Consider the following 19,278-nt stretch of genomic DNA (forward strand, 5'->3'; position numbering starts at 1 on the left):
TCTGGTAAAATATCCATGACTGGTTTAAAAAAATTGAGCGGTGACATTAGTAGCTTTATGACGAAATATACTAGAAATGTAAATCTATTACTTTTGAGCTTTAGTTTCCAATCAGCATTTCCCTATTACTTGTCTCTAGAAGAACCAGATTTTACGTTTACCTCCGTCAAAGAGTCCCGTTTGTTTACGAAATCTAAATCTAGGACTTCAAGACACAAGCGGAATATGTCTCTGGAGCTGGAAGTCTCTAATTCTATTGCTATAAGTTCATCAGGAATCATCTCGATTGGTAGTCGTGGCTAAATACATTGTGCGAATTATTTGCTGTAAACAAGGCAGTTGAGCCAATCGATGCATAATAAAGCTTTTTTATAGAATAATTGTTTATTTATTCAAAGCGAAAAAAAAAGACTGCTCGCATAGAATTGTTTTTTGAACAGTACGTGTTGTAATTCCCGCTCTGAACATAAAAAAAAACAAATCGATCGACAATGTTGTAGAAAAATAAATTTTTATTTAAAACAAAATTTGAATTCATATTTACAAAGGGTATAATGTTTCAGACGTTAATGTCATTAACACCACAAGAAGTACCAAAAATTCTCCTCCTTTGTGACATTTTTTCCATCAACAAACAAAATCACAGACGCTACAAACTATTTTCTATGTTCAATTTATTCATTTAAGGTTTTTTTGTCTTCGTTCAACTAATGTGTTCAAACTTTGGTTGTGGTAAATGAAGAGTTTCCGTCCTAAAAAATAAAAATCTTCCAATAATTGAATGGGTGTTTCTCAAGGTCATGACGAGACACCTCGCCAGTAACTTGACGGTTCATCGATTTCAATTTTTATTGAACCTACCAGTCAATATAAAATTTTAAAATTTAGTTCAAGAAGTTCGTTCATGGTGTTGATTGCTCAGCCAGGGTTATAAATATATTTAAAGGTAACATGTCTGGAAAAGTCGCAATAATTTAATTGATTTAATCATTTAACGGATAAGTCTGACTCCAGACATGAACTGTAACAATGTTAAGGTGCCAGCACCAAATTGTACTATCGTATACTCTATACATCGCCTAATACAATATCGATTAACTACATTTGCTATCATTCAATAATAAATTATGCTACAATGTCTGGATCAATTGGCAGACGGTAGAAGTTATTATGTTCTATCAGGAAATGACGGATAGTCAATTCAAGAACTTTATATGTCTAACGTTAAGTGTTGATCGTGTTGATGAATGATGTTGCAGGTATGAAACTTGGGACGAAAATAAGAACTTGTGAGTTTATATGATTGGTGATTCTCATGCGAAAATTCAACCTTTCTCCGTCATTTTCTTCCAACGTTATTTGAATTGATTCCTGAAAATCACCTTAATGCTCAGCTCGGTAGAATTTTTGTCAATTTTCCTGCATTACTTGCTAACAAATGAACATGAGATTTAAATTTAAATTGGAACAACAATGTTTCGCTAACGATATGGATTCGTCCCTTCAAACATTTGCTGTTCGAATAGTCACGAATGGCAGAGACGAATTGTATTTTCATATTTTCGTTCACCATTTCGATATTGATGTTTCATCACTCCTAATCCCCTAATCGTGCACTTTGAGCTTCTGTATTCGACTCGAAACAAACTCCATTTCATGTGACGGTTGCGATCCGTCAACAACTTTCGCTCGAATGTCTTCCAGTGATTTGGATTTTTTCAATGACGAATTTTTCATCGCTTTCGCTACAACTGGTGCGGTTGTATTGCTAAATGAATTTGTTGCACAAATGTTATCACAAGATGTGTCCATCATTGTATCACATTGGGATGTAAATAAGTCCTCTGTACCGACCGTACGTGCTTCATATGAGCTAATGTCACTGTGTTTCGTGTCGGTGCTCTCGCTTTTTGTCCGCGACCGTTCTGGGATGAAATACGGTCGCATTCGAATTGACGGATCTTGAAATTTGCGAGGACTACTCGAAATCTAGAATATTGAGTGTGTATCATCGGAGGAGAGAAACTGTCGACATTGACCTGATTTTATCTCACCTTCGATATGTATCGAGAGTTCAATTTCATGTGAAGAGAGCTGGCAGCAATATATGGTCTTCCCGTTTTATAAAAAGATTGCACATCCATTGACCCATCCCCAATTTGTTGTTTTAATGATTCAGATAGTCCGGAGACAGTGTTGCTAATCGACAAAGTTTTATCCGCTTGGCTGAAGCCAAAGCTGTCACCTTTCTCTACTATGGAATCCTGAATGAAACACACGAATACAGTTGAAAAATGGTTTACGTTTTTTTTTGCTATAAAAGATGTCATTCACCTCCTCCTCCATTCTACGGTGACAGAACGTAGTTGAATTTTGATCACTTTCCACTAAAAACACAACCAACAAAACAGCACTCTACACAACGTTCCGTTAAAAAAGCATAAATTTGATTGCATTTATTGATATTGCTTTGAAATTGTAGTCTTTAGGACCAATGCTCAACCGTTTTCATGGTAGAAATTTGTTGTAAATTTTACTTTTTACATAAACATTTGGTAAAAGAGACGCAATGACGGCAGTGTCAAAATTTTCCAATTTCTGTCCCAGTCAAAATAATAACAAAATTCTTCTTGTAGTATAGCTATACCAAGGCTGTATACTTTGGGGAGGTCACGCAGATACAGATACGCGGGTTACACACCACAGTTGATGATAAAATGGCCGACTTCATACAAAAATTCACCTACTCTGATGATTCTCGTCGTCTTGATGATGTGGTGAATTTTTTTACATGTAAAATCATCAAAAGTGGTGTGTTCCCGCGTATCTAATAAAATGGCGGTCTGCGTGACCTCCTCAAAGTATACAGCCTTGAGCTATACGACATTGCATACGTAACAAAAGGGCGCATAAGGTGTTCTAATACGTTCAAAAACATCTCTTGTTGCATACACAAAGTTAACCGTACCGTACCGAAAGATCCTTTGCACCCCTAAGGATTGTAAAGATCCCACCGAAAAAGACGATTAATTCTTGAAATCAGGCTATGTCATTAAGCATAGATCTCATTACGGTATTTCAACGACATATGACTGACCATAACGTCTTTGTGTATGTTGAAACTCATTCACTCATTGAAACTTGTCAATTTATTTTCGTCCCAATTGCATCCGAAACATCAGGCGTCATTGGTAAGACGGGCTTACAATTATTGAAACAATTCGGAAGCAAAATCAAACAGATCACTCACTAACCTCGAGCAACAAGTTATTTGATTCAACGAATTGCTGTTGCCATTCAACGAGGAAACGTTGCCTCGATTCTAGGAACGCTTCCTCCATCAAAGAATCTTGGTAAAATTTTTTATTTATAATTTTTAAATTGTTGAATTGATTTTGAAAACAATAAACTTTGTTGAAACTGAGAGTAAAATATTTGTTACAAACCTATCAAAACTAATACCTGACTTACTTCGAATATTTCATTCTCCTAGCTACAGCCCTGAAATTTGATGAGCAAAGTGACAGTTAAAAACATTTGTTTATGTTTGTGGTTCTGTTTACTTTTTGCTGCATCGACGGATATAATTTAGTATTTAAGTAAAGCTAAAATGAGCATAATCATTTCAATAAGAGAAATGAAATCGTCGGATCGTTTTAATTGTGAAATGCTTGTGAAGGACTACATTTTACAGTAAATAGGAATTTGTTCATAGTTCTCTTATATGTGTCCATTGTTTGCTCCTCTCAAATTTATCAAAGTCAAAGCCGCATACAAAACTTTAACTTATCTAGATCTAACAGAGTGCAGTTTTGTAAATCAAATACATCTGATGCGATGTTTTGATGTGGCTTTGTTTATGTAAATTTGATTGTCGATGAAATTTTTCATTTGTTTCTGTTTAAAGGTTTATCAATGAAGCATTTCTGTCTTGTTTATTCCGAGAGGTAAGACTTATTTTATGTTAACCACTCACATCACATATCGGAGGTTGTGAATAATTTTTCATCTAACATTTATATCGGTGCGTTCCGTGCATTCCGTCGTTTCTATTATAATAGGCATTCGTATTGCTTTATCGTTCTTACCATAAGATTTTTTCTTTAAAAACTGATCTTCTATGAACTAACTTTACCTTTATTTGACTGGACTGCAACAGCAAATGTCCATTGTTAAAACTTCTCCTCAAATCATTTCTTTCCTCTATAGATTACGCTCCAAGCTGTTGTTTTACTTTGGGCCATCATGTTCATCATATTCGGAGTGCCACTACTGTTTTGCATCACTTCCATTCCGATTGTCATTGTCTTTATGTACTTTTGCGTCTACGCCACATACTGGAAGTGTGCTATGGAGATGTCAATTGTAAGTAAAGCAAAAATTCTGTCCAGCTCGACAATCGAGATCTGTTTTACTTCAGGTTCCAGTAGAACAAACATGGGTAGCCGAGTCATATGAACCGCTATTCCTAAGACAAGAAAAAGAACAAATGGACTATGTCGTCGTCAACGAAGATATGCTGCTGACACGATATCCAAATGCTAAAAGTCTACGACGGAATTTGGTTGGAACGATCGGTCTGACTACCCACAGGTATAATACGAAATATATCAGCGGTGTCGCCAACATCCCTGATATAATTAATCCTTTAGATTTCTCGATAATTGCGGTTGGATCAATCGAATGGCAGTCAATCCAAAATACTCATTCCATAAAGTCGGTGAACCGTTGGTCACTTGTCTGTTGGAATTTTGTGTGAATAAAGGTATTTATACCGTTGAGTCAACGAGCACTGAATGCCAATATACGAAGCGCGAATTGCTATTGAAAATGGGGTAAATTTTTGACTTAAACTTACACCCTCATTTGTCTAATGCTTTTGTGCTTTAGATTTACGATGAAACAGATATATCACAAGCAAATAATCGGCAGCAGCGTACAGTACATGAAATCTCAACTCGGTATAAATTTAGAAGATTGGATTCAGAGCAAACGAAAGTAGATTGCATACTTTACTGGTAATAGTGCGATACCATCCATTTGTCCACGATCAAGTGCTGTTATTTTTAATAGACCATGTCATATAATGAACTAATAACCGAGTTTTTTTTGAGGAGGCCTGAAATAGGAAGTGTGCAGTCCCCGAATATCAATGAACTTTGAAATTTTGTTCTTTAGAAAGGATGCTAGTGATGTTCCGAGACCTATGCTTGTCTTTGAGTTTCTTATCAAGTATTTGCCTCGAAGACTGTGAGAGGGATTATTTTGAAAAACAGCCTACCGAAATCGGACGCATTTTCGACCCTAGAAACCAAAACCACTTTCAAAAAAATTCTTCAAAACTTATGTGGCTAGTTTGAGGTGATCAAAAACCGAAAAGTAGCAATTTTCTTCCAAAAATTTCTCCAGTTACGCGAGCCGTACAGGGGTGTCATTAAAAAGGTAATCACATGTACTATTGAGCCAAATAGGATCTTATTGTTTTAAAATTCATCCACACTGGAATATGTGCGATTTAAGTTTTCAGCCAGAGGTGAGCCGGTTATCGGAAAAACCGGAATTTTTGGTTCGTTTTGAATATTCCGAAGTTTCAAACCGAACCGAAAATTTTGGTTTTTCGGATAACCGGCTCATCTCTGTTTTCAACCGAAGACTTCTGCTGTTCTTACAGAAATTTCTCGAGGTACACAAAACGTACATGGTCGTGTGGGGTATCATTTGAAAGGTAATTTTATGTTCTTTTGGGTCTTATGGGGATTGGATGCATATTCGATGAAATATGGGCACTTAAACATTTCAACTTCTATTTCATCGCATATGCATCCAAACCACATAAGACCCTATTTGGCCCAAAAGCACATAAAATTACCTTTTAATTGATACCCCCCACGATCATGAAAGTTTTGTGTAGCTCGAGAAATTTCTATAAGAACAGCGTAAGTCTTCGGTTGAAAACTTAAGAGCGCTCACCACCTGGCAAATTTCTGGCCTACATTTGTGCGCAAAAATATTCGTTTTTAGATGATTTCTCTGAACCAAAATGTTTTTCTGAAAAAGTAAAACCATTAAAGCATGCAAAAATGTGTTACTTTTGAAGGAAAAATTGGTTTGTGGTTGATAACTTATCCCACGTGGAGAAACCTTTGCAAAATGTGTAAATTACAAATTCAAGGGGTGAGCGCTCTTAACCTGAGCGTATTCCAATGTGGATGAATGTTAAAACCAATAAGTCTCTAATCGGCTCAATAGTATACATGTGATTACCTTTCTAATTACATCCCACACGACCCTGTACGGCTCGTGTAACTGGAGAAATTTTTGTAGGTAAAGTGCTAATTTTCGGTTTTTGATCACCTCCCATTAGCCACATAAACTTCGAAGAATTTTTTTGAAATTGGTTTTGGTTTCTAGGGTCGAAGTCTTTTCAAGGTCACACGTTCGAAACAAATGAAGTAAAGAGTTCTGAAATCAATCTATGAAAATCTTCGATCAAATGGAGTAATAGTTCGAATAGTAAAACTGTTAATATGTTTGCCGTCTGTGACAGGTTAAGGAACATTTCACTTTGCTTCATATTTTAAACACTAACTCGACATGTTAAGCGGTTATTAATATCATGTTAATAACTCGGTAATAAATCATGTTAATCAAAAGAGTGCGTTATGCGCACTCCTTCGTCTTAAGTGACTCCTGTACCAGAGAATACGATTACAGCGTATTTCTATGCCAAAGAATTCGAGGATAAACTTATAGGGCTTAGTTGAAGCCCATCGAAAGACTTGTGTAGAGTGGATTTCAACGATAATAGACAATAGAGAGATAATACAGAAGATGCTCGTGATTCGAAAGGTGCTCGAAATTCAGAAGGTGCTCTTGATTCAGAAACGTAAAACTAGTATACGGAGGACGCATAGACGATTGATTGAATTAAAACGCAGTTTTTTGCAACTGTTTACCATTTTTTTTTGTTTTTAGATATTTTTCATCTTTTTACACGTTTTATTTAGGTACTTTACAAGGGGTAGGTATTTTTATTCTTTTTTCTTTTCTTGTTTTTGTTTTGCTTTCTTCATGATTCAAACTATAAAATATTGAAAAATGAAAACTGAACTCAAATCTAAAACTTAATGAAATTTTACATCTATGTGTTTGTTTAGTAAGTTCTATGCTACAGCGTTAATATGGCAAGTGTCTATTTAGGGTAAATGTTAATTCTATTTCTTACAAATTGTTCAATATTTTTCTGCATCATCATTTTTCGGGTGAACAAAAAATGTGCATATCTGCAACAACTCAGTTAGTGCTTTGTTCTTTTGATAGCATTTTCACAGATACAACAGGAATTTATTATCATCAGGAGAAGTGATTTTTTGTTCCTCTTTTTTCACTTAATTTTTTGTTTGTTTAAAGTTTTTTTTTTATATTTTTATTTTTCATCAGTCTTGTAGACGAGCAATATTGATAAAAAGAACAAAAATTTGAATAAAAAGAAACTAATGAGAATGTTAAATCAGATAAACTGAATTAAATATTTCTCCTGGAGTGATTTAACGAAATACTTTGGACAACAGTTGATTAAGAAAATTGGTACTTCGACATAGTAGCTCTTTTGAATTGTTAAATGCAAGCTAGAGTTACGCAGGTCATGATAGATAGACAAAATTTTATGATGAAATAAATGAAATGAAATGACATTGTGAAACGTACAGGAAGATTTTTTTGTGTCATTAGTAGTATTAAATTTTGAAAAAATCATCTGGTTCATCTACTATCAACAACCAAAAAAAAAATGTTCTGGTCCTGTCTTCCACATTTTCTCTCAACTAAAACCTTAAAGCAAGAAAATTCGATTGCCGAATTGGACTATTTATGAGATGAATCGTACAGCAAAAGTCGTCTAACGTTGAGATCGGGTGTTCCAAGTGTACGTCCACTGTAACTCAGATTTACAATGATTTATCATCGGAAAATCGTAACTACATTTGTGACTAAAAACCACTATTCTGTTTGTTCAAAGAGAATTTGTAGGGGAAAATGAATCGAAATACAGTTTTGAAATTAATACCAATCATTTGCAACGTCTGTGTATACACGATCAATCTTATCCCAAAATCTGAAAGTTTTCTCAAAATATGGGACGACCGTAAATATCCCAAGATTTTATAGATTTCTCAAAATTCCGTACGACTAAAGTTATCCCAAAATCTGAAAGTTTTCTCAAAATTCCGTACGACCGTAGATTTCCCAAAGTTTTAAAATTTTCTCAAAATGCCAGACGACAGCAGATGTCCCAAGAGTTTTCTTAAAATACCAAATGCCTGAAGATTTCACAAAATTGATGTTGCGCTACGAAACAGCGTTAACTTATTTCGTAGCGCGAAATCGTTCGAGGTTAGCGATATAGCTAAAATTTTGAGAAAACTTTACCGTACTTTACCGTACAACCTGGAAGAAAATTGTACGAAACGATGCTATGAGTGTCGCTATGCTCGAATTTGTCAGCTTTGTTGAAAGAACACTGTGCAGTGTGAAGTCAAGTAAAACTAATTCTTTGGCTTCGAAATGATTTTTAAGTAAAACTGAAGTTTGTCTGTTTGGTGTTTTCTGTAGTACAAATTCGCCATTTCCCGCAACTCCCAACTAAATCGAAGAACTCAATTTGATCTTTTGGTAGACACCTATAACTGATTTAAAAACTACATTCTCCATAAATCATCCGACTAAAATAAACAGAGCCGACGTTTTGGAATGGATAGAGAGTGATGGAGAAAGAGAGAGATAAATAAATAATAATCTGTCCATTAGCTGACTAAATAAAAAAGAAAGAATTTTAATAAATAAAAATACTCGTTCACTATTTAATAGCTTTCAATTATGCCTTTATGGTCGTGTCTAGAAATAATAGTAACTTAAAGTGTACTTTGCTAAAATCCAACGACCTAATCGTCCACCGTCATCATTATGTACACTAAAAATAATTTTCCATATTTTTGTTTTTTCTTTATTCATTTTACTTTCTCTATGTTTTAGTATAATATTTTTACAACACCACGAGTGTTTTAATGTTTTCCCTTTTTTTTTCTTCATAATTAAATTCATATTTTCATGTCACTGGAATTAATTTTAAACCATTCCCTTGGACATCATTCTGACCGTATTCTTCAGGGCCTGTCTTTTGTTACAAAACCAAATTCGTATTACTTCTCGTTCATAGCCGAGCTGATGAGCCAATCCAGTGATTTCAGTACCTGCGAAATGTTAATTGATCATTTAATTGATTGCCCATTGTATGTCTGGCTGAATTTCTAATTATACCTGATGGATGTGTGTTTCTTTCGAAATGAGCATTGAGCAATTCTAAAGCTTGTGGGGTAAACGATGTGCGTCTTTTTCTTTTCTTTGACGGTTCCACACCAATGAAATCGGTTAAGTGATTCTGTCCGCTTTTGTACCGGTTCCAGTGACTGCAACAAGTTGAAGATTCATAGTCTCGTTAATATTTTTCTCGGTAATAATGTCAGCGTAAATTTGAATACCTTTCTTCAGCCTCTTTCATCCATCGTTCTAGAACGGGTTTAATTTTTTGGGCACTTTTTGGGGTGATATCCAATTTCTCAAACCTGGTTGAATAGAAGAAAGGATTATATTACTGAGAGCATTTAACTAGCTGACTTATTTTCGAATTAATTTTGAACTAGTGTCTCATGCAATTTCCAATACGAATCAACTTTGAATGCCAAACACCAAACTAAGGAGATTCAAGTACAAGTATTGAAAATCAATTGAAAAATTGTGTGGGTGCGTTGAGAAATCTAACGCTCTGATATCATGAGTAATGGTGTTGCTCATCAAGTGTTCTCGATTAAATTTAGAAACAATATGATTGGAGGACGAGACAATTTGTTTTGACTAATCATGGCAGAGTAAAATAAACCAGGCAGGAGCGATTCATTTTTGAAACGTCAAATGAGTGGCCTAATAATACACTGTATGAAAATGAACTTTAATGAAGACTTGACATTAGGGTCGGTCGATTTTTGAATATTTTCCATCCGAGCTTCTGGACCTAGCTGATCCGACTCAGCGAAGTCTAAAGAAAATTTTAAGACCAAAAAAAAATATTTGTAAAGTTTTTAATCACTCTCATGGCGATCACTCGACCGCATTTAAAACTTTTCTCAAAATCTTTTTACTTCTTGGTTCCCTTTCAACGTAGCTTTAAAATAAGCTATTGTGCGAGAGAATTTAAACTCATTTTGTGGAAAAATCTGCAAAAGAAACCTCTCTCAAATGAAAATATCGGAAACCTGCGAAACTTTTCTACCCGGAAAAAGTATTTTCGTCACAAAATGGATGTCTTTTGGGTTGGTTTATTAGAGTAGACCCCGTATTTTATACTGAGGCCGTTTTACCAACAATTCACTTTTTGGCATAGACAAGAAAGCCTTTAGAGTGTCGATACCTCGAAAAACCAGAAGATTTTCAAAAAATCGTCTTGGGCAAAGCATAGCACATTTTTGAAAATATTTTTTTTGTCTTAAAATTTTCTTTAGACTTCGCTGAGTCGGATCAGCTAGGTCCAAAAGCACGGATGGAAAATATTCAAAAATCGTCCGGCCTTAACTGACTTAAATTGAATAATAATAATGACTCACAAACCAATTTTTCCTTTAATTGTAAACACATTTTTGTGTGCTTTAGTGGTTTTACTTTTTCAAAATGGTTTTTGGTTCAGAAAAATCATCAAAACACGAATATTTTTTCGCATAAATGTAAGCTACAAATTTAAAAAGGGTCCATTGCTCTTAAGAATAATGTTCACCGGTCGATCTAACTAACAAAAAATATTTTTGACATCTAGGGAGTAATACTAGGCACTGGCACATTTAAAAAATTTACTGGGAAATGCTTCCGATTTCGGTAGTGTACACTTCTAAAAGAATCCCTCCGTCTGATGCAAAAAAAATTATGAAAATACTTAGATCAAATCAAGTAATCGATTCGAAAACTATCCTATGATTTGCTTGCAGCTGGAGGTTAAAACACTGAGTTAGCTTGTAAATATTATGGAATTTGGTCCGAAGAGTCGAAGAGTCCAAAGAATTTTTGGGTGTTAAAATTCAGTAAGATAAATATTAACATCATCTGTCCAGAACCGATCGTCGAAGAATATGTTTCTTTCTACATAAAGACTTAAAGGTGGTGACCGAAAACTTGAAAATGTTACTTCACTGATTTATTGTTAGTGGAAAAATGTTTAAAAAAAAGAAGATTTCTGTCATTATTCGTAATCCTTGGAACACCTAGTTTTTTCTGGACCAATCCCCTTCGAGAAAGTTGATAAATAAAAAAATCGATCGCTCTTATTGACCACACATTTCATTCAGACTCGATTATTTTAGTTGGTCGTTGTCAAATTTTAAATAATTAATTTATTCATCATCACAATCATCGACTCTACAGCACACCATCAATGTGATCAATGACACACAAAAATGAAACGTCGTTGATGAGCACAAGAATCATTATTATCAGAGTAATATAAAAATTAATAAAAGAAAAACTATAAGAAAGACATTGTATGGAATTAGTCTGCATTATATATGAAGACTGATGATTAAGATGTTGATCAAATATATATTGTTATACTCTTTTTAAACACAATTCGTTAATTATTTTTCCTCAATAAAAACGGTTTTTTTTTCTCTCACTCTTATATAATGCGTAAAAATGCCAGGACATTGACATATTACAGTATAGTATTTAATTGATGATCATTAAAATATTGTTTTAAAATACGACAACAATATAATACACGAGAATCCATAACAAATATGGCAATGCCCTGGCCTTGGTTTTTTTTTTAAATTTTGTGTTGAAATAATTTTATCGAATAACAGTCCAATTGAATAATTTGTTGGTTCTTTTTTAAAGCAAAAATTAAAATGAAATATTTCGTTGCGTTGATTATATTATGAATATATAACAAATTCTACATCCCAGTTTTAAAATGTTCATTATAGTACTGATGTTGCTAATAATGTTTCAATTAATATGAGTGTAAGTTTAAGACCGAAACCAATTAATAGAAATCATTAAAAAAATTCATTTCGTTTCGTTTCGAAGCACCATCATTATCAAACGAGAAAAACTAAAATACTAAAAAATAAAAACTAATTCTCAACACCAATTCAAAGAGTTAAAACAATAAGTGTTAATACATGCGATATAAAAACAAAAAACAAAAATTGGTTAGTTAGAGAATCATTGAACTCAATTGGAAATTATATGGCACTCAATAATGAATCTTAAACTTAATAATAAACACTTTCATTGTACAAATATTAACTAAACTAATAAGTAGTTTTCAACGTACATATTTTGCTGTTGCTGCGACGATAGTTGAGCTGCATACATCTGAGCGGCCAGAGCACTGTAATTTTCAAAGATCACAATATTGTCGTTGTATATAATGTTGAATCCAATATTTTGTAACAAAATTTCAAGGAAAAGAAAACAAAATCAGTGAATAAGATGAAAAAAGTGGCTCCTTTCAACAAAAAAAAATATTTCTTCCGTTTCATCCGTTCTCTACGACTTATTATGAAAATGTCCTGGCATCCTCTATGTACTTGATTCAATATCTCTTTCTCAAATTTTGCTTATATGTTTGTTTGCAATTTAAAAGTAAATTTATTTTTCAAATTAACAATATTCTTACCTGCAAATAGCACTTTGGCTGTACGCGGGACCTTCGGTTACGGACAGTGCTTGGCCGACCTGGGTCTGAGTTAGGCCCAGCGACAGACGCCGTAACTTGAATGCTTTGGCAAATTCTTTTATTTCATCTAAGTCTATACCATCCACCACATTGCAGTTTGTTTGGTTGATAGTGGGCTCATCTGGAAATGTTTTTTAAAAGAATTTTTTAGATACCCATTTCATGAAGAAAATTTGGTAAAGTTTAGTTAAAACAAGACAATAAGCTAACTGGTAACACTCAGATAAGTCAATCAAATTTAATTTTTAAATTAAATTTACATTTTGAATGACCCGTCAGATAACAATAATTCCATGAAAAACCATCCAAACTATTTCAGATTCCATCCCGTTAAAATTCGGATCATGTTGGGAATATTTATGTTGTTATATTATGTTTAACACGCATCTCATGTTAAAATGGGACAATATTAAATTGTTAGAGTTTTTATTTCAACACTGAAACAAATGCCGCCAGACGTTTTACAATCTACTCGCAGAATGCTAACTATTTTCTTGAATGAGTAGTTTTGCAAGGAAACCTTTTAGTTAAGAAAACCCTCGAGCCCCACGAAAAGAGTCGCCTAGAAATTATTGTTCATTTTTTTGTTCATAATGTAGATAATGTATGACGACGCTTTGGAAAAAAGGTCAGCGATATCTGCACTCTTATTCCTGAGAACAACTTTCTTCAAAGCAGCTGGGATGAATTGTTATTATCAACTCAATTCGATTCTTTAATATTCCGCTCAAACAAGGCAGGATATTTATCATCACTACGAACTGAATCAAATGCATGTTAAACGCACTTCCAATGAAATTTGTTGGCACATTTTTCGATAATAACACATTTCGAATTTCAACGGTCCTCAGACTCGGTTGTGATTGGACGGTTGGACGTCTTCCTTGTCACATAGAACTGAACAACATCCTACAAAATACCTTACAATCTGCAGCAATTCCATCTAAAAGAGTGCCAGAAGGCTTATTTCAAGACGATGGAAAAAGAGTCGACGGAATGACTTTGGTGCCATGGAGCCGAGGTCAAATGTTAGTTTGGGATGCGATGTGTTCAGATACGTTGGCGCCGTCATATATTCGCTATTCTTCATCAAAAAGCAGATCAGTTGCCGAAAATGCAACAAAAAACAAACACGACAAAAATACAAGAAACTATTGAAGCAGAATTATATTAGTCTTGCTTTCGCAGTCGAATCTCTTGGGCCATGGGCCACAGAAAGTGACAATTTAAACTAGGAAATTTGATGTACAATGCAACAGGCGAAAAAAATGCAAAGAAATATTTAAAAAAAGAGGATAACCACCCTTTTCTTCATTTGGTAAAATAGGGCCAATATTGAGAAATACTTCACTAAATTTAACCAAATTTTATTAGAAAATTCACCAAGTTTAGTGAAATATTTCTCAATATTAGGCCCTGACTCAGGGCCCCTGACTGAAAAGTGAAATGTCGATTTATAGAATTTCTTGGCCAAAAGTAGGTCTTACAATTTATAAGATTAGAATATTATGGGAAGAATAAAAGTCAGAAACCTCTCCTAACAAAATAGATTTGGCGGCTGTATGTATCCATGAACCTTTTTTTACACAAATAATAACGCGTTACCAGTGACAATCTCTTTTCGGAGACTAATCAACTGATCCAGTTACCAGTTAGGTGTTTGTTTGTAAAAGCCTTTTGGTTGGTTCATTTCACAATTTTCCCGATTCTCTTAATGAATTTTGATAATAAATAATTTCACCAATCGCAGAGTTTCCAATTACAACCATATCAATCAGCAAAACGAAAACAAAATTTTACTCGATAAATAGAGTCGAATAAATTCGAAAAGTGTATAACATTCATTGTATCGAATAATCGAATACGCCGAATTCCCACAATTTCCCGTTGCCACCGCTAATACTAACTTTTATTTATTAGTAAACTAACTGGAGAAACGCATACCTGGCGAATCCGATAACATGTCTGCATTTGAATTATCTGTTTCCGTTGGTGATAAATGCATTGAAGATGGGCTCATCTTCATCGATGAGGAATGTTGATTGGCTAAATGATTAGAACTAGAACTAGTTGAACTATAACTAGGCGTTGGACCGTGAGTTTTTGTTATTGTTAGTTCACCGTTGGCTGCTGTTAATCTGATTGAATAAAGAAAAAATCGGTAAAATTTCTAATTAAAATTAGAAATGCAAATTCAGTTTGCGAGAATCGAATAGTCGAAAAGGTTTGAATACTCCCGAAATATCCTCGAACGCAAAAATCGGTGACCACTTACCTGCTTATACTGTTAATAGCCGCTGTGCTCGGCGAATGAGATCGAGTGTTGATATTTAAATGTGAAGTAATTGGAATTTGTACATGACCATTTGTTGTCGGACAGTATGTTGAGTGTGATTGGGTTGACGTTGACGAGTTGATTTGCTTCTCGAATTGAGACAGAAGTATCGACGACGATGACGAACCCTTCGGTGGACTTTGTTTGGGCGTTTGAACGCGATGGTTGTGTGGAATTGGCGATGCCTGACCCGGTGTTTGATTTTGCGAATGATGTGGCGATGAGCAATGTTCAGATGTTTGATGTTGTGAGTGGAATTGATGGTGTGAGGCGGGTTGATTTTTCGATTGATTGAACAGATCGGGCTGAATGGCTGCTACTAATTGCTGGACGCTACTCGAAAATAGATTCGGATTCAAGATACCTCCTGCAGCTGTAATGCGATTTCGGGATTTTTTTTGTGATTATCAACAGATACACTTAAATACTAAAATATCAAATGCCATGGATAAAACCTACCCGAACCGCTCTGCTGTGCGGGTAATTGCATGGATTGCATTTGAATGTTATTTAATGAAGCGGCACTATTATTTAAGGCAGCTAATGTTTGAACTAATTGCTCATTTGAATTTGTTAGTTGATTCACCGGAATCATTAAAATTGTTGTTTGAGACGTAATGCCTGGAAAAAGAATTGTATCGATGCCATTAATTGCTATATCCACTCACAATTTACGTAAAAGAAATATTTAAATTGATTACATTTCGTAAGCATCAACAATAATGCGCCATTATTAGCGTAATTATACCTTCCCTCCCCCCCAAAAAAAAATGGTTAGTTGGAAAATGTTTTCTTTTTCCATTTTGTTCAAATAAACCATCAACTCGGCACGAGACAAAAATTATTATTCAAAAATTTTATTTACCTTGTGATGTAGGGATTAAAAGTTGAGCCCCTTGAACGCCTTGAATTAGCTGACCAGAGGCTAAAATTAATTGTGGCAATTGTGAACTACCACCCAATGCACCACCGCCCGTCGAATGCTGGGATGGATTTAAATTTGATGCAGATCCAACACTTAAATTCAAAGGTGAATTTAAACCGGCGGTCGATGAAAGACCAGATAATCCCTGAAGGCTTGCAAGTGACGGTAAAGGCGAATGTTGTATTGATACCAAATTTTGTAGCTTCTGCAGATTTACCATGTCTTGCACTATGTGAACCAAAAATTTGATGCAGCAAAATTGAAAATGAAACAACGAGAAAAAAAATTGAATTAAACCGACAGTTTTTGATGAGAGAATTTCGGTGTAAAATTTATATTTGAATGGAACACGATATGTACTCACTAGTTCCATTCATGGGGGTTTGAACTGATCCGGTTGTGTTAGTGCTGGATTTATGATGTTCCTGGTGGTGCGGAGACATTTTTTCAGCGTTTAATATTGACGATGCCAAATTTCCCCTATTATTTACGTTCGCTGGTACAGGACTACATGATGAACTTTCCCGTTCTTTATCAAAGTCCTGTAAATTAAAAAAAAAAAAATGAAATGAAAAAAAAATTTGTATAGAGTTTTGTTCATCAATTTTAATTATGGCTAGCACATTCAATTTCAAAACTGACAATTATTTAATTAATGAAACAAATAAAACTGCCTATGAGCAAATGTATTTTCGTATATTTACACGAAACAATAAAACTCATTTGAATATACAGAGAAAAAAATTGTCTGTGAAAATGATTTTTATGTTATAGTCCGACTTAATTTGCTTTGATTATTAGGCAAATCGGATGAGAAATAAACGGTTTTCGATTTATTTTTACTGCAAAGAACAGCGTTCGGACGTTACACACACAAATGTAGGGATATATTTTGTGTCCTGCATATTTACATAAATTGACCGATCACAAAATTTCATCATCTGCCTGCGTACACAGTCCGCAATTGTTAATTAATAAATATTGTGCTTTTTTCGACTAAAAAAAAGGTTGATTGCGAAATGTTGAGAAATCGACGAAATTTTCAATAAATTGATGAATGGTAAACACAAAATTTTTATTTTTTTTCCACAATTTTAAAGTCTTTTTTGTATACTGTTTTACAGTAATTTTATCATTGATATTTACTTACACAGATAGAAAAATGAGTTTAAAATTTTTAGGGCTAAGGGGATTACTTCCAAATAGTAATTCTTTAGAGATTTAAATTCCAGATAGGAATTGAAGAAATGTAATGTCTTCAGTAATTTGTAATTGGAAATGGAACTAAACAATGATATTGGGGTCTAAATGGTCCATATTGCTACAGGAAAACAGATATTTTTAAAATAAATTGGATTATTTTTACATTAGCGAATGCTTTTACCATATGGCATGTGCCTTTTTTAATAACCGGTAAACGGCAATACCAACATTTTTGAGAAAAGCTACCAGTTAATTACCGGTTAGTTGTACTTATACATACAAATCGATCCACTTAGCTTAACTCTATAGGTTTGTTCCAAGGCCATATGAATTGTCAAATTTCATCCATATAACCATAACCTCAATAATACCTCTGTGTAAATCGCGTAGGCGACGTTGGTCGATTTGTATGAAATATCACGTAAGCGACGTTGCTATGGATGAAATTGTCGTTCTTCGGGTTGTCAAAGTTCGTGTTTACAGTTACTTGGAACAAACCTATTGCACAAATTGTCAAACACAAACTCTTGTCTGCCCTACTTTGCAAGAAAAACTTCTTAGTCCATTTTCAATTTTTTTTTTTTCAAAAAAAAAAATCGCATAAAAAACGTTTTGGCGAAAAATGGCAACAAATAAATTGCATAAAAGACTTTTCTTACAAATAAATTCGATAAAAAACTTCTTGTCAATACAAAATCTGTCAAAATATGTTTTTTTATGCCGACCCGAAAAGTGCGACTTCGTCGCACTTTTTCTCCGTCCAATAATGAAAAATACTATTCATACCACGGACTAAAAGTCTTTTTTAACGAATTCGATTCCAGACCTCGCCTTCGCCTCTGTCTGGAAACCTCTCACACGCTAAAAAAGACTTTTAGTCCTACCTACGAAATGTACTATTTATGCGATTTATTTGTTGTCATTTTTCGCCAAGAAGTGCGATTTTAATTAGAACAAAATAGTTTCTTTGACGAAATTTTGAAAATCGCATAAAAAACTTTTTCTCAAAAAATGGCAACAAATAAATTGCATAAAAGACATGTGTTTTTCTTGCAGAGTAGGGCAGTTGTGTGGTAAGTTAAATAGGGCTAACTACAATCACATCTTGAACGAAATAATTTTTTCGTCGAATAAGGAAACGAATTGTGACTTTTCAACAACTCACAGATCACAAAGCACACTCTCCTTTCACTTTCAAATTTTATTTTTAGGAGACGAATCGAAAGGCTTTAGAATGAAAATCTGCAAACAAAACTTAGTCGCATCACATGAATTCTTATACCACAACAAAATCAAATTGGAAATATTATATGGTCCAAATAATAGTTCTTTCAGAGTTGATTCTGTGTTCTAATTTGTCTATTCGGGCTCTATTTTATTATGAAACTATGCCGAACTTTATTTCCAATTTGTAGATTATTTATGTTTCATGCTGACTTAGTCTAATAGTAATTACACCAAGAGGAGGAAATTTCGAACAAAATTTCGTAATATATGTGGTCCCAACAAGAAATACGAAATGTTTATTGGTATGTGTACGCTCACTTAATTAAGAGGGCAAATTGAACTATCAAAAGCGTCAACGCATACAGGCGACATCTGAATTTTATATTTTTGGGTGGGTCTTTGAGGTAGTTACAACAAATTGAAAAATCGAACAATTTTCGCCACAATTTTTAAGAAAGTTACACTTAAAAATACTTAAATTTTGCTTTGACAACAGGTTTTGAGGAAACTACAGCATAATTTCAGGATATTTTGATCATTTTTAGTATGATAATGGTCTATCTTAAAAACAGGTTAACAAAATGTTATTGACCGGTAAACGGTAATCAGCAATACCAGTTATTTATTTATCAGTTGCATTCCCTAATTAACGGTGCGTACTGAATTAATTTCTTTGTTACAACGGTTCGAAATAAGCTACACTAGGATTGAGAACGAATTGTAGAAGTGGGAAGATCGTCGACTGGAGAGATGGAGGTCATGTAAATAAAAAAAATTATAATCGACTCTTTTACTCGCCAGTCCGAG

The 19,278-nt window shown here is 34.1% G+C and overlaps 3 protein-coding genes across 4 annotated transcripts in view; 1 reads left to right on the plus strand and 2 right to left on the minus strand.

Annotated features, from left to right (window-relative positions):
- Positions 1-490: 490 nt before the first annotated feature.
- On the minus strand, positions 491-2,639 carry LOC119066383. The gene is made up of 3 exons (XM_037168815.1): positions 2,335-2,639; positions 2,055-2,264; positions 491-1,989 (listed from the first exon to the last, which is right to left on the minus strand). Exons 1-3 carry the CDS (start codon positions 2,344-2,346, stop codon positions 1,606-1,608), a joined length of 606 nt encoding a protein of 201 aa, XP_037024710.1. The 5' UTR covers positions 2,347-2,639; the 3' UTR covers positions 491-1,605.
- Positions 2,640-3,525: 886 nt separating this feature from the next.
- On the plus strand, positions 3,526-5,093 carry LOC119066382. Its single transcript, XM_037168814.1, has 6 exons — positions 3,526-3,693; positions 3,908-3,947; positions 4,210-4,365; positions 4,421-4,593; positions 4,653-4,835; positions 4,891-5,093. The coding sequence occupies exons 1-6, from the start codon at positions 3,611-3,613 to the stop codon at positions 5,000-5,002; spliced, it is 747 nt and encodes a 248-aa protein (XP_037024709.1). The 5' UTR covers positions 3,526-3,610; the 3' UTR covers positions 5,003-5,093.
- Positions 5,094-9,080: 3,987 nt separating this feature from the next.
- The window catches only part of LOC119066386 (POU domain, class 6, transcription factor 2), a 55,060-nt gene continuing 44,862 nt past the window's right edge, over positions 9,081-19,278 (minus strand). Inside the window, exons 4-13 of one of the 2 annotated variants that reach the window (XM_037168818.1) lie at positions 16,406-16,583; positions 15,982-16,269; positions 15,576-15,737; positions 15,057-15,489; positions 14,726-14,919; positions 12,722-12,902; positions 12,377-12,433; positions 9,537-9,620; positions 9,316-9,464; positions 9,081-9,248 (exon numbers count right to left, since the gene is read on the minus strand). In XM_037168818.1, coding sequence (XP_037024713.1) covers positions 9,124-9,248; positions 9,316-9,464; positions 9,537-9,620; positions 12,377-12,433; positions 12,722-12,902; positions 14,726-14,919; positions 15,057-15,489; positions 15,576-15,737; positions 15,982-16,269; positions 16,406-16,583 — 1,851 coding nt within the window. In that variant the 3' untranslated portion in view covers positions 9,081-9,123. The remainder of the gene's footprint in view (positions 9,249-9,315; positions 9,465-9,536; positions 9,621-12,376; positions 12,434-12,721; positions 12,903-14,725; positions 14,920-15,056; positions 15,490-15,575; positions 15,738-15,981; positions 16,270-16,405; positions 16,584-19,278) is intronic. The other variant, XM_037168819.1, reaches the window with a different exon arrangement.

The sequence above is a fragment of the Bradysia coprophila genome, chromosome IV (assembly GCF_014529535.1).
Source record: "Bradysia coprophila strain Holo2 chromosome IV, BU_Bcop_v1, whole genome shotgun sequence".
In the NCBI taxonomy this organism is placed as follows: Eukaryota; Metazoa; Arthropoda; class Insecta; order Diptera; family Sciaridae; genus Bradysia; species Bradysia coprophila.